The sequence below is a fragment of the Grus americana genome, chromosome 3 (genome assembly GCF_028858705.1).
Source record: "Grus americana isolate bGruAme1 chromosome 3, bGruAme1.mat, whole genome shotgun sequence".
In the NCBI taxonomy this organism is placed as follows: Eukaryota; Metazoa; Chordata; class Aves; order Gruiformes; family Gruidae; genus Grus; species Grus americana.
This window is the reverse complement of record NC_072854.1, coordinates 124478585-124505827: the sequence shown is the minus strand read 5'-3', so window position 1 is coordinate 124505827 and position 27243 is coordinate 124478585. Positions and strand designations below refer to the sequence as shown.

At 37.1% G+C, this 27243-nt stretch overlaps 1 protein-coding gene across 14 annotated transcripts in view; it reads left to right on the top strand.

Annotated features, from left to right (window-relative positions):
• Positions 1-27243, top strand: part of EML6 (EMAP like 6) — a 114328-nt gene that overhangs the window by 68676 nt on the left and 18409 nt on the right. For 10 of the 14 annotated variants that reach the window (XR_008576690.1, XR_008576691.1, XM_054822643.1 and 7 more), the window contains 13 exons: positions 386-491; positions 4047-4140; positions 7598-7698; positions 9361-9563; positions 10935-11046; positions 11780-11907; positions 12543-12684; positions 13915-14067; positions 14335-14466; positions 16214-16302; positions 16941-17117; positions 17228-17429; positions 17654-17780. Coding sequence is in view for 10 of the 14 variants with exons in the window: in XM_054822643.1 (XP_054678618.1) it covers positions 386-491; positions 4047-4140; positions 7598-7698; positions 9361-9563; positions 10935-11046; positions 11780-11907; positions 12543-12684; positions 13915-14067; positions 14335-14466; positions 16214-16302; positions 16941-17117; positions 17228-17429; positions 17654-17780 (1766 nt within the window). In the remaining 4 variants the exon portion in view is untranslated. Of the gene's footprint in view, positions 1-385; positions 492-4046; positions 4141-7597; positions 7699-9360; positions 9564-10934; positions 11047-11779; positions 11908-12542; positions 12685-13914; positions 14068-14334; positions 14467-16213; positions 16303-16940; positions 17118-17227; positions 17430-17653; positions 17781-27003; positions 27151-27243 lie in introns of those variants that run through there. The other 4 variants (XR_008576693.1, XR_008576692.1, XM_054822651.1 and 1 more) reach the window with 3 other exon arrangements.

Genomic DNA, 27243 nt, shown 5'->3' with positions numbered 1-27243 from the left:
AGGTCTGGGGGGTTCATTAGTCAGTCTCAGTATTTTTGTACTATAACAGCATTCAAAAGCCTTACTCAGATAAAGGCTGTTCTCTTTTGGGCACTCTACTGATATCTGGTACCGAATATGATATAGTCAGTATATTCATATATATATATATTCATATATATTATGATAAATGATATCATTAATATATGATACTGAACACTGATGTTTTAGAAAATATCTGCTGATATTTCTCTAAAAGAGAAAATAGATCTCAAAAAAGATAAAATAAGGCAAGTGGAAAAGTAGTTACCTCTTGAGTGTTTTGAAGATGTGATAGTGCTAATTACTGGTATTGGTGTGCTTTGAACTTCTGTGAGCACATATTCCAATTAATCCTCTGATTTAGGTTGGAAGAGATGCTGCTATCCACGTTTGGGACACACAGACACTGAAATGTTTATCGTTGCTCAAAGGCCAGCATCAAAGAGGAGTGTGCGCATTGGATTTTTCAGGTAAGCCACAACCTACGTTTATCTAAAGGATTAATTAAAAAGCAATCCTTATAATGAAATCTTAATTTGAATAGCCAATTTTACAACCAATGCAAATTTTACATAAAAGTCTGCTGACAGTTTTGATAAAAAATGTGTGTATAGTAAAGTCAGTCATGAGCCTTTTCTCAATTGATCAATAATTGATTTTTGTGATGTCTAATACATGATACCAAGTGTACAGCTAGGACTCTGGTGGCTGTCTCCATCGTGGTATCATAATTTAAAAGTAGGCAGAATAGTGACTTTAAGTGTATAAATGAGATGGAAATGTCATCTGTAGGCTCATACAATTCTTCAAATTTGCTAACAATTCTCACATTTTTCAGTGAGTTTACAGAAGTAGTAAATATGCCAAACAGTTGTCTGCTGTTTCTCCTACTTGTCTTTCTGAGATGGATGACCTAAGTTGTCTCAGTTATTAAAGGGTAATTCCTGTTTTCAGCATTGAAAAACATTATCCATATGGTGGTGGTTTACATACTTTTGCATCTTTATAAAAGTGCTTAGAAATCCGTTCTCCCTTTTTCTATTTAAAAAAAAGGAGATTACTAGCTGAATTATCCTTTTCTTAACTTTAATTTTTTTTTTTTTAATTAAACACAATTTATTTCATATTCTCCTCTGTAGAAATATGGCAAGAATTCCTGAGGACATAGGGTCACATTTATGAGACAGGACTATACAAAAGAAGTTTTACTTCCACAAAGATAATTCTGTGGAACTGAGTCATATTCTGTTATCAGCAGAGGAGCCTTGGTGTTCATCCAAGAGCTGGAATTCAAATGTCAAATTGCTGATCCACTGTGGCATGTAACCTAGCTCTGAAAGGAGATGTGGTACCAGAAGAAGGGAAAATGCATAAGGATGATCTAATTGACATGGTGTGCATAGATGTTAAAAAAACTTTTCGTTAAGATCCCTAGTTGAACAAACATTCATATATTTAGAAAATACTTTGTGCTTTACATTTTTAACAAAAATTAGATTCCTGTACAGATCATAGTATTCCGTGTATTAAAATCCATGTACCTTTACAAAAGACTAAAGAATAAGCTTGCCACATATTCTGTGGACCTAAATCTGTACAAAAATATTAAAGCTCTTTTAAAAAGTAGCAACCACCGGTAGCATTACAGCATTGCTTTAGGACCTGATCCTGAGAATGCACTTAGTGCATTCCTAACTGGCTTTAGTTAAGTTTCTTGGCATAGAGAGGAACAGATAGTTGTGCAAATATGCACCTCGCTATGGGATGAGAGTGCTACTTTGGTCTACTTTGTAGGGAGTTTTCATTGTGTTAATAATAGATATTTCTAAACAAGGTTCAGGTCACACTACTTGAAGCTTAAAGAAAGAAACCTAAAACTCCAAAGATACCTTTTTTTTTTTGGCCATTCTTGGTCTGGTGGCTGACTCTGTACTACCAGTTCTCTCTGCCCTTACTCACTTTTTAAAGTATCTGCTATTAGCCATTACTGAAAACAGTGTACAGTGCTGGATCACTTTTGTAGCACCATTCTGATGACATTATGATTCCAAGATTATAATTGCATTCATGCAATAAACAGTTGTGCCCTCTGGTGGCTAATTTAACATCCATAATTTTGGATATTAGTCAGAGTGTATAGCCCATGTTAATGCATAAACCCTCCTGTTTCAAGTGAATAAAGTTTAAATCGTATCCTTACCAACAAATTTTTCTTAACTATGTGCCGTTTACATAATTGAGTTACCCCTAAAAATAATTATTGTCATCAAAATATACAAAGATACCTAATACATATTACTGCATATTTACCTTTTAATATTGGCTATCTTCATAACATATTATCTCACTAAAACTATTATAGAATGGTTCATACTGTCTCCTTAGCTTTTCTTTCTTTTTTCAATAACTTTTTGTGTCTCCTTGTTTGTGTCTTTTTTTTTTTTTTTTTTTTTTTTTTTCTTATAAACTCAGTTTTGGTTTCCTGTCCTGTTTTTCAGCCTGATTCCTTCCTGCCTACTTACACTCCTTCCATCTAGGCCTGTCTCGTTCAACTGTGAACTCTTTTCCTCTTTCTGTAATTCCCCTTCTCCTCCTGGACTTGCTTCTCCTAGAACTCAGTTGCTAAATAGCTCTGAGGACCTATTCAGCCTTAGGAACTTTGAAGTATTTCTAATGGAGTAATTTATACCAGTGGCACTGTTTTTATTCTTGAAGTCAAATATGCTTAAGCACAGAGTCCTTAACATCTCTTAACTTCTACAAGAAGTAACATTCTCAAATCATTGCTTTTGTTCACTCTTTTGGTCATCTCCCCAGTTCTTTACTTTCACCACCTTTAACTTCTGTTAAGAAAAAATCAGGTAATCAGCCCCTGCTACAACCTAGAAAGTTCAATTATCTTATCATATACTTCAGGAATTATGGTTTACTTTTTAAAAATTTTCAAAATTCCGTGGTGGTAGTTTGCCTCTACAAGTTTTTTAACAATGGTCTCATTTATCGTTATTTCATACGCGTAGCAAGGGTGCCTAGGTATTATTGAATTATGTATGATATTCTGTTCTTGCTTTTCTTCCTCTCATTATCAGTAGTGCTGTGTCTTCCCTGCAGTAGAAGAAATAATAGCCAGCAGTTAATTTTAGCCGTATAATTTTCTATCATATTTATAGTTTCATTACATTGCCTATTAACTTTTAACCACTCATTTCATTATACGCTAATAATTCTTGTCATCATTTCAAGCAAAAGAAAAGAAGCACCATCTGATTAGCAGTATTTCAAATAAAATGTAAGGTGATTTTGGAGTACTTGGACTTTATGAAAATTACTTTCATTGTCTTGTTTGATCCTTCCTACCTTCCTTGTACTTACACACAGGAATGTTTTGAGTCTGCCTTTGGGAAAGATCAATGGTTTGATAAGGAATAAAAATACAAAAAAAAACGAAAATAGGTCAGACATATAAACATAATAGAAGATAAAGAAGTCAAAAGAATGCCTTTTCTAGAAAAGAATGGCCTGTCTTGTAATCATCCGGTTAAAAATTAAGCAGAAAAATCTTGATGTGACCCAGAACACAACCTGTTCTGTCTCTCGTAAGGGTGAGGCCATATTCAAAGTTAGTTAAGAGGAGGAAGGCTAGGTCATGGATTAGGAGAGTGGTCTGTGAAATCTATGGATCCCAGTCTGATATGTCATCACCCAGTAGGTATTCATTTTTGTGCTAAGGACTGCAGTACAAATCCTGCTTTCAGCAGGTACAGGCTTCAGTCATCTTAAGAGGTTGGGCATGTTGACTGCCTTTCTCAGTTCATTCGTCTAATTCTGTACGCAGCCTGCTTTAGGATCTGAAGGCCATCAGTGAATCTGAACCCTAATCTCTCCAAGTATTAGTTCCTTTTTTATGCTTCATTTATAATACATCATTTGAAATTCAGGTTACAATGTATTTGCTGTGTTCATTGCTTATTATATTTTCAGCTAAAGCCTTAGCACCTTTAACATTAAGTATTGCTTCTGTACAGCTGATGGAAAATGTTTGGCATCTGTTGGGCTAGATGATAATCATGCCATTGTGTTTTGGGATTGGAAAAAAGGAGAAAAGCTAGCAACAACCAGGTAAGAATGCATCATGGTATAAATGTGCCCTGTGATTGCATTTTTCCGAATAATATCATCCACATGTATTACTTTGTTTATAGGAAAAAACTGAACACCTCTCTGAAAACAGAATGGTGTTTTAGAGCAATGTATCCAGATTAAAAACCTTGGGATTTACAGCTTAGTGTTTGGACATCCTGTGAACTATTTCTGTCAAGAGTTCCCTAGCTTTCTGTTTAGGAGAGCTACGTTGATATTATAGCTCATTTAATGATTTTCAAGTTAAGTTAATATTTTCTCCCAACTTTATTTCCTGATTCAGGGCAGAAGTCATCAGAGATGTCATATTTTCCATTATGCATTAGATGATGTGCTGGGTTCCATCAGTGTACATATGCAGATCACTTTTCTAAAAGGAAAAAAGTGTTCCTTCTAATATAAATAGATTTTTTCAAGGTCTACTGATCTTGCCTTTCTTCTGAGTCAGCTTTTTCTGAGATATTAGCTAAGGTTTCTGTTAGTAACTGCAAAGAGCAAATAACCCTGTAGCGAAAAAGCTTTTGCAATTGCTTTGAAGGGACCAGTGTTGGGAAGAGGATTGCATTACGGTTTACAAGTTTGCTTTTTTTTTCTTGTAAAATTTTAAATTGCAACATTTTATTTATACTATTGTATATGTTAGAAGAATCAAACTGTTTGAGAACCTGGTTTCCGTTTTACCCTTGGGCAAATAAAATGTGCCTCTGAGGTCAAGATACTAGAATTGTGTAGAATTCATGAAAGCATGGACTTTACATACCAGAAAGGCAAGGAGTTCATTTCACATGCTGCCTGCAACCATGTAACATCTAGCACTGGTCAGTAGAGATTAGTAGTATAACTGCAAAAAAAGTGCTTGTGAAAGATAATTTAGTTTTGTTATTGTATAGTGACATGTTTCAGAAGAAATAATAAGATTTTCTCCTGGCAGCACTATTTGTTAGTAGTATAACATTACTGAAGAAATGAGCATTTTGATCCAAGTGTGTGTGTGTACCATAATCTATATTAGCTATATAATTTTGTCTCAGACATCCAGTTTATTAGGCAGCAAGATTTTAAATCCTGTTTAAAATTTGTGATGTAGGGCTTGCTTAGCAACAGTGTTGTCTGTGTTGTACAACGTGACATTTTCATTTGCTTTGCAATCCTAGTTTTACTGTCTCCAGACAGATCGTGCTTCAGACTCACCAGTGAAGAAATACCTTATATATTCCCAAAGAGACTTTCTAGGCTTTTAAAAACAAGATAATGATGGGCTGTATGGCTACCTGTCTCGTGTTGCTCACAGGACAGATATAAGATTAAGTACTCAGGTTTCTTTCAGCATATCATACTATATGTACCCAATATTATCTACTATTATTGCTAATCTATTATTTTGAAAATATGCAGGGCCCTCACAGCGAGTGTTTAAAAAAAAAAAAGTTTCTCTTCTAAAATGTTCCAAGTTAAATTACTGTTTATATTTTAGCAGTGCCTAAAGGCAAGTCCTCTATTCTGGTAAGCACAGTAGGACATACAAAGAGAGAGACAAAAACCAAGACAGGAGAGTTTACATCTAAATTTTAGCCGTGACCCTCACGTGGCCTTAGCAGGCAAGAAGAGTAGGAGATCTCCTTACAATCATACAGACACACAAGAAGAATTCATTTAAAGGACTATGCCTGAAAAATGAAGTGTACGCTTACTATATTCAAACATTCATTATGTTTATTCTGTAGTTTTGGGGGGGGGGTGGTGTTGGTGAATATTCTTTTTGCTTAATCTTCTTAGAACGATTTATTTCAGCATGACTTCTCAGATTTTTTTCTTGTCACAATGTTCAGAATATACTCTTATTTCTTTTAAATGCTCCCTAGATAAATTATACAGCTTGTTTCCCTATCTTGGCTCTACAATCTTCTGTCTAGTTTCATTAAAATCCGTATTGAGTAAGTGTACACTGTTAGAATCCAAATGTATCTGAGCTTCTTTTGCTAGCTTCTCATGCTTTATATGCTGATGCAGTGCTGGTCCTATTTGATCCTAGTGTTTTGTATTAGTGGACTGCAATCCCTAAGGGACCTGAGGGGGACATTGTCAAATTTATCTACAATCTAAATCAGTGAACATCATGCTCTTTTACTTTCTTCCTTCTGTAAGAGCAAATGTCCTGTGCCAGGCCTTTGGAACACAAGGACACAAAAACTACACAGGCTTGTATACATGTTTTGGTCTGACCGTTGCAGGAAATTGGGGTGGAAACATAGGCTATACAGTCCAGATCTCCTGCGTCAGCACTGTTCATCCTATCTCAGAGGCAGACATACTCTTTTCATTTTACAGGGGACACCTGCACTGGGATGCAATTAGTTTGATTTTGGACTCAGGGCATTACAGTTTGCCTGTGTGATAGATGCTTCCAGAAGAAGCAGTATAACCGGTCTGAACTGAAAGGCTGGGCATCATTATAGGAAAGTAGAGGAACAGGAGAAGGAGGAATTGCAAGATGTACTTCAGGTGTCAAAGGGTGTAAAGGACTGGCTTTTGACTGGACTGATTCACCAAAAGAAAATACTGAAAGCAAGAGGGTTATCAGAACCATGGGATTTTTCAGATCTGCTAAACCTGTCAGATGAAAGTGCCATTATCATACTACAAACCCTGAAAATTCATACTGAAAAGCTAGTGATTTTTGCTTTTGATGTTTCATAAAACACTGAAATAGAAATAATTACTAATTTCTGTCTGGGAATATTTTTTGCAATGGTGAAACTTAAACTTACAAATTCCTATAAATACTCCAGCAAGAAGACTTTAATTACCTGAGAACTAAATTTGAAGGTGTATATGCTGCTGAATAAACTGTTTCTGAAATTATAATTTTATAATGTGTTATTTTTCCTCTTGAACCGCAGTAGGTTAAAGACTTCTTGTTTTTCTTGACAGAGGATTTTAAATATTTATTGAGTTCTTACCCATTTAAATATTTATGCTGCCCTTTATACCTTTTCTTAATTGCATTGACCTTTGTTGCCTGCTTATTCATTATGACTTAACTGAAAATCAGTGGGAGACAAATTTTTATTCACCACATTTCTGTAGTCTAATTCCTTTTCGGTGTATACTCACATACATTCTGCCAACTCTGAGACAGTCTTCCAAGGCTAAACTCTTGCAGACTAGAAATACGGCGCTCTCCCTTTTGTTAGATAGGGTAATGATGGTAGAGATAATGTAGGCATCGCCTCTGTGACTCGTCTGCCGATCCTCATAGCGTTATAGACCCATGCTCTTGTATTTGCACCAAGAGTATGACAGTCATGGTGATTAGATTCTCATTGTTAAAGACTATGTTTGGTTAGTCCAATACGATGAAATACCTGTTTAAATTAGTTTGAAATGTTAAGTCATCCCTTAGTGTGTTTTTTAATTTTTTTTTTTTTTATTGCAGGGGCCATAAAGATAAAATATTTGTAGTGAAGTGTAATCCGCATCACATAGACAAACTAGTCACAGTTGGGATGAAGCACATCAAATTTTGGCAGCAAACAGGTACTGTATTGAGTATTTTATATTTATTTGAGAATGTGTGGGTTTTTAATACAGGAGCATCATGTTCTCGGTTTAAGAATTTGTTTAGTTTGTAAAGCAATTTTTTTAGTTACCAAAATACTAAAGGGGTGAAAACCTACCTCTGAACTGGCAAATGTCACAATATCCCTTTCTATTTGGAAGTAATTTCCAGCTAATTGTTTTTTAACTCAAGTCATACAATTAAGGATGTCTCCTGAACAAGCATCCTTGGCTCTCAGAAGACAAGCAGTCCTGTAATTCACTTAGGCAGATTATGACCCTCATTGTGAAAATGCCAGCTGACAAAAAAGAAATAAAGAATCAGGTATTCTATAGAAGTTCAGCTATAGTAACTTAGATTTTATCTGTTAGGCTAAAAATTGTGATGTGGTATCACAAGAATAAAGATATCAAGGTAAGAATTTTTTTGTATGATACAGGAGTTTTATTTCCTTTTCTAAATAATGAAAAATGAAAATGTGTTTTCCATTTTTTAAAACCAGGATGAGATTCTGCAAGCTAATAAGCAAAATATTCAGAATGGGATGTAGCTATCCATCTAGACCGTTCTGTCAAACTGAGAAAGATAGCAAAGTTGGTTTCTGATTGAGGATATTTTTTATTCAGGACTGGATTTTTTGTTCTTCATGACTTTTAATCATATACACACTACATGAGTACTCAGTAAAAAGATCTCAGCATCTTCTCTGTGTAAAATTCAGAACAGTTAGGTGGCAAAAGGGCAGCTAAAAATAGAACCTAAACCAAGTCAAGATTAGATAGTTTTAAGAAGTTCCTATGCTTATGCTGTACTTTACAGCATTTAAGTGGTTCAGGTGCTTTCAGATTAAAAATTGCATATTTTTTGTCTGCATTTTTTACGTTTAGGTTATTTTTGTAGTAATTAAATAGACTTGCATTGCTGTCTGCCGAATTCTATTACAGGAATTTGCGTTAAGCAATTTCTTACTCCAAGAATAGTCTCTTTGCAATAAAAATGGTATAATTTGAATTGGAACTGGGACTATCAGTCTGGTGTTAACTGTAGAATACATGATGACTTGAAGCAAGGACACCACTGCCTATACTATTTTGTAATTGCATGTGTATTTTGGTCTATAAGCACTCGATTCACAGGTACACATGGCTACTTCCTGCTGCCTGAATCAAAGTAAGGCCATGGCAATTTGGCTCTCTGACAATCAGAAGAGGAACAAATCCTACCGTTCATTCTGCAAAACTGCTGTCAAATTGTCAGGTTGCCAGCGGACAACTAAAACCAACCTCTAGTATCTTATGTGTAGTTGTGGTCACCTCTAAAAAGCAGCAGCTTGGCAGGCTGTTCTGTGCAAAAAATATTCTGCCAGCCATTGCATTAATTCTTCTTACACAGTTCCTCACCAAAATTTATCATTTGCTCAGAAATAGCAATCTGAAAAATAGAGTCTGTACTGCTTCAAAACTGTCATTACTAGATTGACTTTCTTTTATTATGTTTTCTCCTTGTGCATGATGTTTTCAGTATTTCTATTATCTACTATGTCTTAGGCAATCACAAGAGATGATGGGGTCAAGACATTTGTCCTTTACAGCGCTATGGCTACAAACCGAAATATAAAAAGACTTTTGTTTATATTGCAGGTGGAGGCTTTACATCAAAACGAGGAACATTTGGAACTACTGGAAAGTTGGAAACTATGATGAGTGTTTCGTATGGGCGAATAGATGATCTAGTTTTTTCTGGTGCTGCCACTGGAGACATTTATATCTGGAAGGATACTCTGTTGCTTAAGACAGTGAAAGCCCATGATGGACCTGTATTTGCCATGCATGCATTGGATAAGGTATTTGTCATCTTATGCGATCCATTCGTCTTTATAATTTTTGTTGCAATACTGGATTTTAGAAGAGTATAACTAATGAAGTTACTCAGGTTTTGTACACGTGTATGTAAGCAATACATTGTTCTACATTGCACTAACACTGAAGGTGTTTTAATAAACAAAACCATAACAGGAAACAAGTTGCACTGGCTGAATCTGAATGTGATTAAAATCACGAAACCAATATTAATGAGTTCTGTTATTTAATAGACGTGTATTTGTGAGCACCATGTTATATGTGCTCATTACATGACCAATAGCTTTCTGACCTCTAAATATACAGAATTTATTTTTCTCTGTGCTCATGTGTGTCACTTTCATATTTGTAAAGTACAGGAGAGTAACAGGTAACATTCATTGCCTCTTCAGCCTGATCCCCAAAATATTTTTGTATTATCAGTTTCCAAAATATGAAACATGAATTTTTTAATAATACTATCACTCTGTCTTAAGCAAGCAAGACTTCAAATATCCAAAGGTTTGGGTTTTCCGAGTCAATTATTCCAGATATTAAAAGTATTTTCCTTCAGTTTCTTCAATAAATCTTTAAAAGAAACTATGGCAAAATGTATTATTGACATCACATAAATGAGATTGGGGCAAAGTTTTGCCACTTAAAAGCCACTGGCAATTTGAAGATGTTGGTAATGAAATATCCTTTCTGAGATTATAGTTTCAAATTTAAAAGTATAGCTCGAGAAGAATATTAGCTATTAACATTTTTATATATCAAGATCAGTTAAGATCCCTGAGGCTCAGTTCTTTCTGGCCCTAATTGATTGTTCCTAGCTTTTCTATCAATTTTTCTATTTGATCTTGGCACTCTATCTTCTGAACATCATCTTCACTTATGTTTTTGTTGGTTAGTTATTTATGCTGTGTTTTGCACTTCCTTGGCACAGATAATCTACCGAGGGAATTAATCAAAGAATTGATCCCTATGCATTATTAGAACTCAGTTTGCACATCTGTTGAATCCATTGAATTTGGAATAACTTGAGAAACTATTATTACCAACTATTGCCTCTTCTAAGGTTGAAGCACATATTTTTCCATTGTTTGTTCCACATGCAGAAAAATGTTATGGTCTAGCATTACTGTTTACAATAGTATGCACTCTGCATGGTTATAAGTCTTTTATAACCCTAGAAAAGCAATCCTCTAAATCTTCTCCCCTTATATTTTTTCCTCATAGGTATAGGCTCCAGTATTTTTAATTGGAGACATGAATAAAATGCAAGGGAGAGTTTCTGCTGCCTTTGGACATGTCTTTTTAAATGTTAATATATGAGTGCTGACGTTTGTGTATGTCTTCAAACTGTGATCATACAGGGTTTTGTAACTGGTGGAAAAGATGGAATTGTGGCACTCTGGGATGATATGTTTGAAAGATGTCTGAAGACATACGCTATTAAAAGAGCAGCGCTATCTGCTAGTTCAAAAGGTATTATTTTTCAGTGTGTTTTAATAAGGACTATATGCGTGAAGGCTGGTAAAATGGCAGTGATAGCTGTCAAATCTTACCAGAATACGAAGGGACCAGTAATATACTACTTACTACTCAGGGCTGGAATTTTCTGGTTTGATTGATATAAATTGTATTTCACACAATCTTTGCTACTTATAGTTTGTTCTGCTATTTCCTTCTCTATTCCATGACATTTGGCTTTGTTTTCACTGCAGAAATGATTTTAAAAGAAATGTCAGAAGCCTGTGAGTCTGGCTGTTCCAAAATCTGTTCTGTTTAGCAGCTAGCTTCCTCAACTGGCCAAATTTTGTGTAGTGAGACCAGGGTCCCTATGAGTTGGAAAGACCTGTTAAATTGTACTTCCCCAGGCATCACTGTGGAAGTCTGGATGGTGATATTCACAGATAATCACAGAATTAATGTCTGTGTTGCTGGAGCATCTGAACCCCTTATACACTGTCACTGTTAAAGCAGTAAAATATCAATCTTTATATTGCCACAATACAGACTAGCACAAGCTCCGGTCCTTTGAACTATTAATGAAATCCCTGGATTATCTAGTAGTTTGATCAGGCAAGTGTATGTCATGATTCATGACTTTAAACAGATTTTAATTATAGAGGGTATAAGCTGTATAAACTATAGGTGATACAAAGTTCTTTTTGATTTCACAAAATCACCCTAAAATTAGTATCTTTGTATTCTTCAGGTCTACTTTTAGAAGACAATCCCTCTATTCGAGCCATCAGTCTAGGACATGGGCATATACTAGTGGGAACAAAAAATGGAGAGATACTTGAAATTGATAAAAGTGGTCCTATGACTCTACTTGTTCAGGTACTGTGTGGATCTTCCATATGAAAATATTCCCTGTAGAAATACAAGACATTATAAGATTTTTCCATTTTCTTTCTGTTTTCATTAGTCCTGTTGGCCACCATTCCCTTCCTTGCTCAGGCACGAGTTGATGCTTTAACCTTGAAATGCAGTGCCAGCAAGCTGTATGCAAGTTGAAGGAAATGTAGAAAAAGCAGGAAGAGTGATTAAAAAGTTTGAAAACTGAGTTCTGAGGAAAGATTAAAAGAACTACATGTGCATATGTTGGGCAAACAAGTTCTCCAGAATCTAAAAAATTACATAAACCTTGGAGACAGATGAGCCCATATGAGGATTTCAGATAAAGTCTTGTGTGGGGCATGACTATTTCCCCTTCATTTCAAATCTGGAATAGAGAGCATTGGTAGAATGGGAATTACAGCTAGTAATAGTGGAGGAAACTAAGGAAGAGTATATTTTAAATGGCTGTCAGAGGAAACAGTCCAGACATTCAGGTATCTTTGTGGAAAATTTTTGAGAGGAAATGATGGAGACCTTATTGCCTGAGACTTCTAAAAGGAGGCAGGGCAAGTGCTAGAGCGTAATACACAAACTCAAATGTATTATTTTCTCTTATATTAAATTATTTCCTTTAGGGACATATGGAAGGAGAAGTCTGGGGCTTGGCAGCTCATCCTCTCTTGCCTGTCTGCGCAACAGTGAGTGATGATAAAACACTACGGATCTGGGAACTTTCATCCCAGCACCGCATGCTGGCAGTGAGGAAACTCAAAAAAGGTAATTCTCATTTGACCATCCACTGTGATAGTAATAATACTACTCTGTTTCTGTAACTGTTCCATCTTTGCTTTCAGTGCACATCGCTGGCATTAATTAGGTAGGAAGAGGACACAGACATTAAGAAATTGGAAGCACAGGAAGTAAATTGTCTTTGGCATGTGTCAAGTCAATGAAAAGGGCAGAAAGAAAAAGGATTATAATCTATTGTAATGAATAATAATAAAATGAACTTTAATCCATTTTTCTCTGATTCCAAGGGGAATGAATTGACCTCAGAATCATTTTTCTTCCTAAGAATACTTAAGGCTAGCATATTTGTGGCTGACATGAAAAGAACTCCTTATAAAGACAAATGTAAAATTTTCTGCATGTTGAGCACAATCAGCCTTCAGTGGCAATATGAATTTTACATGTTATAACAACTTCTCTGAAAATGAACACTTTTCCTGCCCTCTCCTGTGTATAAAAATAGATGAGCTATGTTGCAATGCTGCCTTCTCAAAAATTACTCTTATTTTGTTTACTCATTGATATCCTTCGGGAAATCTTATGGTGTAAATTCGACATGCTTCATTTTCAGTGACAGATCCAGAGCACAGGAACTCTAACTGGCTGAGGGAAAACAGAATCAGATGTTTTGGAGATGTGAACTCAGGGATGGATGAGGGTAGCTGTATGAGAGAGTATGGTCAGAAATAATACTGAGGCAAAAAGTAAGTGGAGGAAGTGTAGTACATCTCTGTTTTAAATGTGTTCCACCTGAAAGGAACCATTATTCAGTCATATAATGAAGAAGCTTTCAAGTGTGGTATCCCAAAAAGACGTGTAGTTAGGCTGCCCGTAACAAGTCTTTGAATTTTCCATCTGGATATCCCTTCTATATGGGGTTTTTTGGGGTTGGGGTTTTTTTGTGTTGTTTTTTTTTAAATTTTATTTCTGTCATCAGTGTGTTTAGAATGTAGTTGGAAGGTGGTATTTGCACCTAAACCCAGTTCACGACTTATCAAATCACCATTGTCAACTCAAGAACAGCCTATACAGAGGCTATATTCCCATTTAGTAAAACATTAATCATAGCCCTCTTATCACATATTTGTTGTAATAAATAACACATCTATTTTAAAAGTATATGCTTGATGTAAAAATCTTTCAGTTGCAGTTTATTGATGGTTTTCTCAATCCCAAGTTTGTAAACCTTAAGATACTCCTTTCCATTTTCTTTTGTAGGTGGACGATGCTGTGCCTTTTCTCCTGATGGGAAAGCCTTGGCTGTAGGGTTGAACGATGGGAGTTTCCTGGTGGTAAATGCTGACACTGTTGAAGACATGGTCTCTTTTCACCACAGAAAGGAAATGATCTCAGATATAAAGTTTTCACGAGGTATAATCACATGCTAAGGTGAAAGGGCAGTGTTTATCTTGGAGTTTGTTTTTCTCCTCAAGACAAAAGATTGAATGTTCAGAAGGTAGACTTTATATGCACTCCATGCATTTAAATACTTTATAATTCTGTATGGTTGTATGCAGCCTAGTATAATGGGGCTGACCCCTAACTGCTGCATTCGGATGCACTACAGTAGTAAAAATGCATAGCAATAATAATTATAACGTGTACACCTTTAATAACCTCAGTGTCTCTTCTTTACAGAATCAGGAAAGTACCTGGCTGTGGCTTCCCATGATAATTTTGTAGATATTTACAATGTACTTACCAGCAAAAGAGTTGGCATTTGTAAAGGTGCATCTAGCTATATCACACACATTGACTGGGACTCGAGAGGTAAAATGTTTGACCAGAGATACAGATTTAAAATGCCTATAAAATGGAATATCAGAAACCTGTTCTTGTACCAGTTACAAAGATAAACTGTAACTACTAATGCAAATTATTTTTCAACATCAAGCACCATATGGGTTCAGTGCAATTACATTTGTTGGTGGAATTCATCCTCACTTGTAGCATTTGTACATGGTACTTCGGTGGTGACAACATATGACTAAAATGTCACTTATGAACATAATAGTGCTTTTCTTTGCCCTGTTTTTTTATAGTTTTGTAGTGCGTGGCACATTTTTCTTTTCTACCTTTTATGTCCGATTTCCTTTCTTCTTTGCCGAGTGTTACATGGCAATCGCTGCGATGAAGTTAGAGCACCTCGTCGCAACTAATTAAGTCTAGCAGGATCGATAATGAGCTCATCCAAATAAGCCTTCCCAGCCCTAATGTGATTCTGTGTGGAACCACCTGTGTGTCTGAGCCCTGCTTCCCCTGGTGCGCTAGCCCCAAAATGTCGTGCAAGCTCACTGACAACACAGGAGCTGAACTCCTTTCAGAATCCGTTCAGGTCTGGGTGCCCTTCTCGAGCTAGTAAGCCATGCTGCAGCTGAGCTGACGCTGTGTGCCTGCTTACAACCCTGATAATCTGACTACTGATAGGTGTACGCATAGTAATAGCAATTTGTCTGATACTACCTGTATATCTGTAGTAGTCAGTTCTTGGGTGCATTACATGTGCAGATATAAATTATAAGAAAACTGAAAATTCTGTGTGTCCTTCATGGTATTTATTGGAAACTCTACCTGAAGTTCTAGATGTGAAGGATTAATATACTAAATTGTATAAGCTGTGTTATACAGGTCAGACAGGAAGGGCAAGATACTACTATAGTCCTGTCTCGCACTTCTTGTTGTCAGTGATTCCAACAGACTGAACGTAGCTCATGCAACAAAAGGGCAAGATGCCCAGTCAACGTACAGTAGTGCTGGAACTGCACTAGTTCGTGTCAGTAGATAATCTAATCCAGTGTTTCTCAGTAAAAGAGCGATTTCCCTGGCAGTTAGGCAGTTTCAATATTGCAGAACTGCTTTTTTTGATAATAAATCCCCACAGGATTTCTTACACTAGTATAGTTGTTATAATTTGAAAAATACAGAAAATGCCTTTAATTTTCTTATATCAGAAATATTGTAAAGCTGAATTTGAAAGCATTTTTTGCTGCTTCATGCACAAATACTTGCTAGCATACTATCAGTTACATACAGGATTATCTTCATAATATCACAGTATTTGTATGGGTACGGTAAACTTCATGTTCAAGGACAGTTTGGTGCGTAGCTGGACTATATGCCAGTTAGGCAGTGCAAAATAGACAGGAGCTTACATTTTTTTTAACTTTTGCCAAAGCTGTCTTGCAAAATTGTTAGGAAAATTAATAGCATACACGTTTATATTTGTTTTACTTCCCATTATCATGATGATGAAAACAAGCAAAATATTTCTTGCTGCAAGAAAGTGATTCGCTGCAAGACAGTAATTTTTTTAAGAATGTTGGATGGTATTTAAAATTTACTTTTGCAATGAATCAGGAGTATAGGGTTCTTCTGAGAGTGATTCTAAGCATGTGTTTTACTTTTGCTATGAATAACTCTCTGGAGGATAATTTCTTAGCGTACCCCCATAAATCTTTTAATTCAATCAAAAATTCATAATAACAAGATTCATAATAAACTCTTATTTCATATCCAGGAAAGTTATTGCAAGTCAATTCTGGTGCCAAAGAACAACTATTTTTTGAAGCACCAAGGGGGAAAAGGCATATTATAAGAATTGCTGAGGTACGAATTACGCTTCCTGGATTTTTTACTGTGAATTTTTTTTTTTTGACTGTTGAAAATTAGCATACTTTGTCTTCAAATGCTATATTTTTCTTTTTAAAATACTATATTTACAGTGTTTAGAATTAGAATTATTTAATCATTCTGTATAGTGTCTCTCCTAGCATTTGTAAATGCAAACTTGCAAGTTTCTGTTTGTATCTCTAAATTTATTTTCATTTGTTTAATAGCAGTCATTTCCTGTAATCCCCTTTCCTGAACAATCACCTGTTCTCCGTGTAACCAGTGTGCATACAGGTTATAAACCATCTTTAAACAATATGACCTGGCTTTCAAGGATGTTGACTATTTGTGACACATAATTCTTCTACAAAATTGCCAATGTTTAGCACCTCAGAAAATCTTTGAGAGGATTTGTATCCAAATCATGCTCTACCTTGGGAAGGAGGGAATGGTTATAGTTTTAACATTTTTGATGAAGATATGCAGTTTGTATTAACTAGCTGGAAACAGTGAACACTTTCTAAAAATCACTAAAAAAATTAAGTTAATATCAAACATAGAAAAATATATACACGAAACTAGTATGTATTTGGTATGCATTATGATGACTTCTTTTGGGGAAATTTTGATTGCAGATAGAGAAGATTGAGTGGGACACCTGGACGTGTGTTCTTGGTCCTACTTGTGAAGGAATTTGGCCCATGCACAGTGATGTCACCGTTGTAAATGCAGCTAGTCTTACGAAAGATGGAATGCTATTAGCTACAGGAGATGATTTTGGTTTTGTGAAGCTTTTTTCATATCCAGTGAAGGTAAAAAATGTATTTATTTCTGTGATTAGAAACTGCACAAGCAAAGGAATTAAGGAAGTAACAGTTTGCAATATGTCAGACTGCTAACATGCGAATTCTTTGTGCTACAGGGCCAACATGCAAAATTCAAGAAGTATGTGGGTCACAGCGCACAGGTAACCAATGTTCGGTGGTTACACAATGATTCTGTGCTGCTGACTGTAGGTGGTGCTGATACAGCTTTGATGATCTGGACCAGAGAATTTTTGGGCATTCAGGAGAGTAAGCTGGTTGATAGTGAAGAATCAGACACAGATGCAGAAGAGGATGGAGGTAAAAAGGATTGTATAAAACACGTCTTTAATTTAGTCTTCGTTCCACAGAGACTCACGCAGGTGTTTAACTTGAAGTGGGCAAGAAACTTTCATGTGGCACAGTGTAGGGAAAGCTTGATAGGATTTGTTTCCTTCCTTTTACTGGTGCAGATCTTCTTGTTTTCTACTCTTCCGCTATGAAACAAGGGTAGTTTGGTTTATTTTATGTTTTATTTTTCTAAGGTTATGATAGTGATGTTGCGAGAGAAAAAGCAATTGACTATACCACTAAGATCTATGCAGTAAGCATCCGAGAAATGGAAGGGACAAAACCACATCAACAGCTGAAGGAGGTTTCAGTAGAAGAGAGGTATGTCACACAAAGGAATTCGTTTCCAAATGTACATTGGGTTCTTTTGAATCTCTTTTCATGCAACTAAAATTAGTCCTTAGAAATAAGACAGGAATTTTAAAATTCACAAGATAACATTTAAAATGGTGTTCACAGGGTACAACATGTTAATGTGATGGAGAAAAATATGTATATGTAAGTAAACCACCTGTGAGCATTGTGTTCTCTTCTGCTGTTCACATAAGCAGTTATATTCTTTCCTAATTAGTATGTGTAGGTGTGCATATGTCTGCAGCAGGGCGTTTGTGATAGGGTGAGCTTGTACATACTTTGTAGTTAAGGCTTTTGGTGATGTTTTTATTGAAAGATTGTCAGTTGCTTATAATTGTGTCAGGTTGTTACTGTTAAAGCTGAAATTTCCCAAGGCACACGTTGTCCTTAGGGTGAATTATTCTGAAAAAAATAAGCTGGAAGGAGAACAGTAGTGGAGTGGACAGTAAAGAAAAGAGGTAAGAGCTAAGCATAGAGGGTGAGGTCCAGTTGATGACTCAACTGTGAATCCATGGGGTCTCTTTTGATAGAATTTCTTTTTATAAGTCATTATTCTTTTATCATGAGTTTTCTTGCTTTTGCTCAATGTTGGGCACTGACAAAAAGGACTGCTGTGGAGGTTTTTTTCAATAAAATGTTGGACCATAACCATTTCTTTTCCCCTTCTTTTAAGGATATGTCTTTCCATTTTCTCATTTACTCATATAAAGGTTTTGTTTCTCCATTTTACTATAAAAAGGTGTAGTGTATTATCTAGTAAACATGAATGTTTTGAGATTGAGTTAAAAAAAGGAAAAAAATTATTTTGTTTTGGGCAAATACTGCTTACACATGAAATAACAAGTGCCAATGGTACAATGACCAGATGTTTTAACACCAGAATCCCCTGTACCTTCCAGCTGCTTTATTCTGCTTTGATGCAAAAGTAACTGTAGAGTGAGTTTAATTGACTGATTAAGCTGGGCTTACAATTGTTTTGTACTAGTGAATTACCAACAATATGCACATAAGCATCAGTCTCTTCTGGAGCTTTTCAGCACTATTTTCAGTCCAGGAGTGAAAAGCACCACAGTCCCTTTGGGTCCCTAGGAAGCTTTCCTTCTCTGAAACCTGGCCATGGGTCTGCTGTCTAATGAAAGCAAGTACTCTGCTACTCAGAGGAGTATCTCAGTCTGCCACATACACTTCAGGCTTCCTGACTTCTGAGTCTGTCCACATTCTCAGTCCCATGCTGCATAAGCTGATTCAGCTGAACCTGCTGTGTTGCTGTGGTGGAAGGCACGCCCCAAGATGAACAGGCAGTTTGTCTTTTTCAACCTTTTTAACAAAACAGATAGTACCTGCAAAGCAGCACACGCAACAAGACAAACGAAGCAGCCTTCCTATTTGCCACGCTAACAGTGATAATCCATAATGCAGGGAGAATGCGCCTTGTGCTATCCAACACTACAAAGCAACGCTGAAGCTGGAAGCTCCTCTGGTATGCCCAAGTGTTTCCACACTACCCACTCTGTTTGTAGCTGGTGGGCCTAATTGAATGGGTAGACACCTCCTCTGCAGTGAGGTTGCCTCTGATTTCCATAATAGTCTCTTCATAATGACTGTACATGAAAATAGCATACTGCAGCCCATCTAAAGCAATAATCTATTCCATAACAACTTCTAGACTGAAGAGAGCAAAAGGAAGGTTTTAACGTTCTCCAGATCTTTTTTCTTCTTACTCTATGTAATCAACAGTTTTGTACTTCATTTTAAAATAGCTTAAAAATAAACCCTTATAACTGTCCTTTCCATCTTTTCTGCTAAAGAGTCACAACTATTCTTCACATTTTTTTTATATGTCCTCTTTCAATTGCAGCTACTTTAATATAATCACATCTTTGAGTATTTGGAATTTGTGTTCTGATAAATTTGTCAACAGATCCCATACTTTTCATATATAGCTTGTTAGGCAAAGATATATTCAATTCCCATTCCTCATCGGATTAATATAAATTACCAGAATCTATAGTCAAACAGTTAGAAGCAGAAATCTGATGGTGAAATGTAGGGCAAAACTGCCGTTTCTGAGGCTGTTGTGCTGGGATAGGGCCTTAAGCTGTGAAAGGTACTGGGGTTTGGATGCAGAAAGATGAGATTAATGTGTTGGCTACTGCAGTTGTCAAAGACTTCAATTTTTGGCCACAGTTGTACCAATATGCACACAATTTATGCAGAATCTCGACACTCCCCATTAGGAGTGCTTCAAGGTGAAGCTGACTTCTCTCAGAAGACATCTGAATTATGAAGCAAGCTTCATAGCCGTGCCAGATTTCATCCTTTCTGAAAATACAAAAGAATGTGTGACAGCTAATGAAGGATTTGTCTGACCATATTCTCAAAGCTTCCTGAAAGCACAGGGGCTGACTTTGCACCTACAAGGGTCCAAAGTGACGGTTGATCAAGCCAGACAAAATTAAAAGCTTACAAATACTCAACTGGCAGTGTTCAGAAAAACCCAAGTTCTAAATCAGCAGGCCTTCAGGACGTGGAGTCTTGAGATCTCTGTGCACAGGGCTGAGTGAGATGGCAACAAGTAATATCGAAGCCAGTTCACAAAGCTTTACGTTTTCTGCAAAAGGCACAGCTGAAGTAGCCTCTCCCAGTCCCTTCAGTTATGAAGAAGGGAACCAAGAGGATGTATTCCATTCTCTTTCAGGCAGGTACGTGGGAAAAACTGGTAGTCTTCTGAGAAGATTGTCTGAATAAAATATTCCAAATCCCAAATCTTTCCTCTTTGTTATTATGCCGTATGTCTGTATGAAGACCCCGAGGATTGTGCATCTGATGGGATGTGCATACTGTGAATACTCTGAGAATGATTACATACCGTGTAAATTTTGAAAATTATGTTACAAGTTGGAAAGCCATTTAAGTTAGTAGCTATGAGTTAATCATAAGACCTGAAAAACTGCTGGTCCACTTCACTGCAAATTCCAATGAAGATCTAAGAAGAAGAAATGTCCCCCTTGCTGTATTTTCATTGTGTGTCTGAGATAGGAAAAATTGTAACTTTTTCACAGGTATAGAGGGTAGAACCTGGGAGTTAAACAAAGTAAGTTTAAATTAAGAAAAGAAAAAAAGAGAAAAACAAGCTTCCAGCTCAAGCAAGAGAGAGGAATAGCTGGGGCTGTTGCTCTGAGCTGCTGCTTGGGGGCAAGGACTTTAAGCTCACTATGCTTCTTTCTTTAAATAGTAATATTCAGAAGGTAAATTGTTGCTTTAAAAGTTATTTCCCTGCTTATATAATACAAATATGCTTCCAAGATACCATGTGACACCTAGGAGGCAGTTTCGGTTCAAGAAGATGGCCGTTTAATTTTCTTCTTTATTACAGCTATATTTCCATCTGTTTAACCTTTGTGTTTGCTAGAATAAGCTTGCAGGACTCTCTGCTTCTGCAATATTAAGCGTGGTGAATCTGAAAAACTCAAAGTACATTATCTCTAGAAATAACAAATCATTGTACTATTCAGGAGGAGTTTGATCTCAGGAACTGTGAGGTATCTCCTGGGAAGATCGCAAGTACATGGTTGAGAGCTGATACAGGCAGTGCCGGGTTGTGAGGCACTTTGCTTTGCAACAAACACTGCTCTTCCGGAAATGAGTTAGCAATTCACAAATGACTGCCCCCAAATTAATACAAAGACTTGCTCTACTGTCTTCTTGTCAAAAGAGAGGAGCCAGCAATTCTTGTCCCTTCTCTCCCCCATCATGGGAAAGAGAGTAGGAGGACGGATTTGACATAACACTCGATACAAGATAACTGTGACTTTAGGCAGCTGCTGTGCGTCCTCTATTACTGCCTAGCATGTGCTCTGTGCTTAGCACAATCCAGCAAGATGAAAAGGAAATCTGTATTACACTGGCTTTCTCCAGATCTCCAGAGTATTAGGCCCCTAGGAAAACTGGACAGAGAAATTTCATGATTACAAAGGGCAAAAAACCTTCTATATGACAAACTTGGGGATAATATTAAGGCTTTTCCTTAGAAAAGAAAATTAAAGCCCTTTATCAAGTGTACTTTTCCTGTCTCATTCATTTATGTAATGAAAATAACGATGATTCTGCAAATATCTTGGAGGAACGTACAAGTTACATGATAAATTTTACTTGTAGGATTTGAAATAAACCATGGTCTGGTACTTTTGTGGGCGACCCAAGATTTACTGTCTCTGCTGTCAGCAGTTACAGCTTTAGGATGGAAAAGTAACAGGAGAGATGAGGCTGATGAACGGTTTTTAAATATCTTGTGGTTGTATTAGTCGGTGCATTTGGTTAAGATAATTGATTGATTGTTGTTTCTCTCTCCTCTCCCCAACCTTCTTGTTTTTCTTTTTCTTCTCCCTTTCCATGTCTGTCCTCCTATCCTCCCCACCCAACCTTATTTTTCTCTTCCTTTTTTGCGCCTCTGATCGGCACCCTCTTCTTTGCTCTGCCTGTATGATACAGAAGCGGGGTGCCAGTGAGAGGTGCTGCAGGAGCAGTCTCGCGGGGTGGGAGCTCCAAGAGCAGTGCTCCCACACCGCGGGACCACTTGGTCACTGGTGGGACTGTCCCAGACAATCCAGGACAATTGTAAGCTATACTGTGTGTTACGTAGGAGTTGTGCTTCATTTCAGAAAAGGGCTAACTTTTGAACTGGGACCATTTTAACTGGCAAAGAATTTATACAATAAGAAGTAAAACAAGCTTGCGTGAAGACTGTATTTATGTTACTAATACGAAAGGCAAAAAGATGTATTTGCATTTTGCATTCTACTAACCGCTAACATATATCCTATGTTTGCAGCTTTCATGTAGTTTGATTTGCATGATTCTACATAAACTGAAAACTCTTGTAATATACCTGGTGATGGAAAACCTTTTAAAGCAGGTTGAATGTGTAGAAAACAAAAAGCAGCATTAGCATGTTTGTCTAGTTTTCTGTTTTCTTAACATATACTGCCTTGTCTCGCTCTCCGTGAGTTCTCTCTCTCAGAGCCTGTTCTCTGTTGTGTTGTTATGCATCATTTGTAACCATATGTTCTGATAACGATGAGAAGTTAAAGAAGGTTAAGAAGTTGGAATTCCTCTCTTCAAATATTATTCTTTTGCTTATTTATTTCTTTAAAACAACATGAGCTGAATTACGTAAGCTTCCAAAACAGGCCCCGCAAGCCTTTGTACCACAAACAGAATTGTTTGACATATGGTTACAAAATTTGTTCATGCACTTTTACATGGCACACTTCGGTGGGTGCAGTGTAAAAGCTTTGAATGTGAATCTGTGTTATATTTATGTGTAGGTGGGAACTACTCAAAATGTATCTGGAAAAACACATTCTATGATTCTACCTCTGAGCTTATTTCAGCAGACACCTCCTGTTTGAGTAGCATCCTTTGGAATATTCACTTGTACTTTCTCAACAGCATGATGTCAAGTTAATACATCCTAAATGTATTTGGCAGCATGCTGGTTTCATCACAGTTGTCCCCAAGGCTTGAACACATTGTGACTGGTATTTTTACAGTCCCTGCCAACCTACTGAACTCAGAGTCAATCTCACTTCTCCCACAGGTCAGCACAAAGCTGGCCCAAAGGTACTTCTCATTTCGGTGACACTTAGTGGGCGTGGAATCGAGGGATGCCAATACCGTCACAATGCACAACGTGTTACCAAAGTTTCTCTCTCTGAACTCCAGCGCTCTCTGCACTGAGGTGGTTGTGAAATATTCAGCTTTGTTTGAGGGTTGCTGTATAGGTTGTAGTTCAGGAAAGATCGACAAAGCGTTGTTTCTGATATGTTTTTGTTACGCAGGGAAAGGATGCTATTTTATCTCCCTATTATGTTTTACCTCCAGCCCAAAAGTTCTCTGAATACAACTGGTTGAATATTTTTACTTAAACAATGAGCACAGCTTCAAAACATGTCGGAGTTTATGTAAAGAATAACAAAACAAATGGAAGAGACTCTTCCTCTCAAACACAATCACTAACTCCGAGAGAAGCCAAAGGAAAGAGAGATCTTCCAGAATATGCTGCAGTTGGGTTGATTCTGATGCCTTGGTAGTACATGGAGAAAGTTCTCCTGGAATCTCATTACCTGAGGTGTTCAAAACTTTTTTAGCTCAGGCAGAACTTTAGGTTTTGCCTAAGGCATGTTACAGCGTGTTCCTTGAAGCGGATTTTGGCAAAGGGGGCGGAGGGATCTCCCAGCCAGCCTTGTCTGTCCAGTGTATTTTGTATGGGAGGTCTCTATGGAATACCGCCAGCCTGTTTACAATAGTTGTTTAGTTTAACAGCTTTACAAGATGTTTAGAACAATAAACTTGTTAGAACAATAAAAATAAAGGCCTCCAGATTTCATTCAGAACTGATTACCCTTCTTATTAATCTGCTTTTCTGCTTGTTTCACATTTGGAGACTGAACTAGAATGACATGTGAATGCGATGACTAGCTTCCCTTATAATATACAAAACTGGCTATCACCACCATACATTCTGCAATACCTTTTCTTTTTTCTTTTTTTTTTTAAAGAGTGCATCAGCATACATGTGAAATCATAAATATTGTAACTATGCTAAGGCTTTTTCAGTGCTACGCTTTTAAAAAATAATTTAGATTACAATTGATGTTTCCCTCTAGTTTTGTTTCAGCTTTGCTTTGATCCACTGTATTAGAGCGCTGGATATTTTCATATTGAATACTGTTATTTTTTGTTGTCTTGTGTTATCTCCAAAACGTAAAGGAAAAGTAACAGCAGGAAAAGTTGTATGTAAAACTCTTATGTATGTTGGGATGGGAAAATCCAAGGGTTTAGAATTGACAAAATCTTTTAATCGCTTCTCAAAGCTCTAGGAGTTTTGCATCAGTTTTAGGGCACTTGGGAGCCCCCCTCCTGTCAGCTAGTGGAAGCGTACTTTTAAAAGCTGCTTTTGCATTTGTTCTGAAAGGAACAGTACATTTTTTTAAATCTTGGATTTTTAATTCACTTGTCCAAACAAACCTACCAGTAGTGGATTGTCTTTGAACCTGGCTTTCTGTTCTGGGGAGCAGTCCTGCTCACTTTTATTTTTGTGAGGCAACCAAGTATGTTCCCTCTCCCGTCAGCAGCCACGCGAATGCCCACCTTAGTCTCCCATCTGGGCTCTTCAGCTGCTTCCCTACCCATTTCTACTGGGCCCAGCCTGGCACCTCCTCAGTGTCAGGACGTTTTTGTCCATCTGTCCCCACTCCAAACCTCATTGTTTGTTGCTTTCACGCAGCGTTGTTTGTGAAGATCCAATTCTGTTCCCGTTGGCCTCAGAATAGAATATTTGTGTTCTCACCAATTTATAGCATCTCTCATCAGAGAGCAATTATGCCCTGTGCTGTAAAAGCATGGTTGGTTATCCCCGTCCTGTGGAATTCATCATGACAGTTTTTGGTCTGCTTTTTCTCTCCTTTATTTTCCATCTAAATGGATCTAACTCCTCCCACACACACTTTGTCCCCATTCTCTAAGATCACATCTCTCTTCTCCCTCAAGGTGCCCGTCTTCCAAAACCCCGTTCCCTCTTCCCCCCTCCCGCCAGCTCTCCATGTGTCCATGTTGTTACTCTCTGTCTTGGCGCTGCCTGTTCACCCCGCCCGTGATTTAGGCTCCTCTTTCTGCTCCTCAGCCTTGGCCACTTCAGATAGGTGAGAGCGAATGAATTGTCACTTGCACCTTTTTACGTCTCTGCATTAAGACCCGTGAGGGCAGTGGGTGAGATTTGTTAGTTTAAATCTGGAGTTAGCTCGCTGATCTATAACTGTGCGTACTTGTGTAAGCATATTGTCAAGATAATCATTAGTAACAGAAATTTTATTTGCTGTATTCACAGTATCTAAAGAACTGAAAGCCCTCTCATGTCTGACTGTGTCTTATCTTTCCTGGAACTCATTCATCCCATAACGTAATATAAGCACATTTATTTTAAATTACTGGAAAGAAACCGTTAATGCTTGTATTGTGTTTTAACTTGCTTTCCTTTGGAGGCAGGGAATTGTCAAGTAAGTACTAATAACACACAGCACAGAAAAAGCACAGATCGCTCGGAATGTGCAATGCAGATTGCATAGGTCAAAAAGGGTAAATCTATGTGATTTGCTACAGTGAAAATTTCTTGTCTTGACGCTGCCATCTTATGTATCAAAATAAATGAGGTGTAGTCGCAGACTTGTTAAAAATGAAACAACTTTGATGCTGCTTTACGTTTGTTTTATTAAGATGATAATAAGGCAATGAATGCATACGTGTGTATATATACATGTACATGTATATATGAATGCACACAACATTTGTATTTGTGTGTACTGTGAATAGATATATATATAAAAAAGTATATGTGTCTCTGTGTATGTTTCCAAATTAAATCTCATGCTTACAATCTAGTGATTATCAATCATGTCATAGTGGTAGTGTTCTCTTGCTTTCATAAAAAATTTTGGCTTGCTCGTCATAAACTTTTAACTGATATTCCTAGGTAAAGAAATGTAAAAATGATCCACTTTAAAATTATGCTAAAACAGAAAAAAGAGCAGGAAGCATACAAGAAAATTATTTATTGTTTTCATAAGCGGTGATTAAAGACCCTAGTAAATCTGGGCGGCAATAGCTTTTGCAGTTCTAGCATCACATAATGATTTTATTTAGTAAGAGAATTAAGTCTTGTAATAATTTCCTCCACCCCTTCTCTGCTGTCGACTGCGCTGCTATTCGCTCCAGTTACCACTGCCGTTATGTAACGTGACTTGATTGACCACTTTCAGAGAAAATAAAGGTACTTGTTTCCCTGTGCACAAAAAAGTACAAGCTGTCCCGTAAGTTGGCCTACCACTGAACAATTATGAGGCTAAATTGCAGGCTGAACTAGGATAGAAAACAAGCTTCCATTGTGTGAAATTCTCAACAGTCCTTATGAGACCAAAATGTTTCTACCAGCTTCCATCCCTGTCAGGCACCTGAAAATAAACAAACACATGGAATCACATTCTCCTTCAGTATAAAGTGTGCCGGAAGCGTGGATGCAGCTTCCTCTTTTTCCTCCGTCCTGTAGGATCTTTAGTTCAGAGTATACCCAGGGATGCCGGGGTATGGCGTTTCTAAATTTGTAGACTGGTGCACTCTTTAATTTCTGTTTTAGTTCTTGCTGGCATGCTTGAATAGCATGTTTTGTGCCACAAAGGAATGACTGATCAACTCTAAAAATGCTTGTGCATGAGTAAAGTGGTCAGAAGTACACCTAAACTGTACTAAGTTTCTTACTTGGCTTTGTTTGCTGCTTACAAGGGGATCAAGGTAACTCTTTCACTCTTTTCATGTCACAAGATCACCTGCTAATGTACTTTGCTAGTACTTAGTGAGTTTGCTTGTTTGCTTGAGA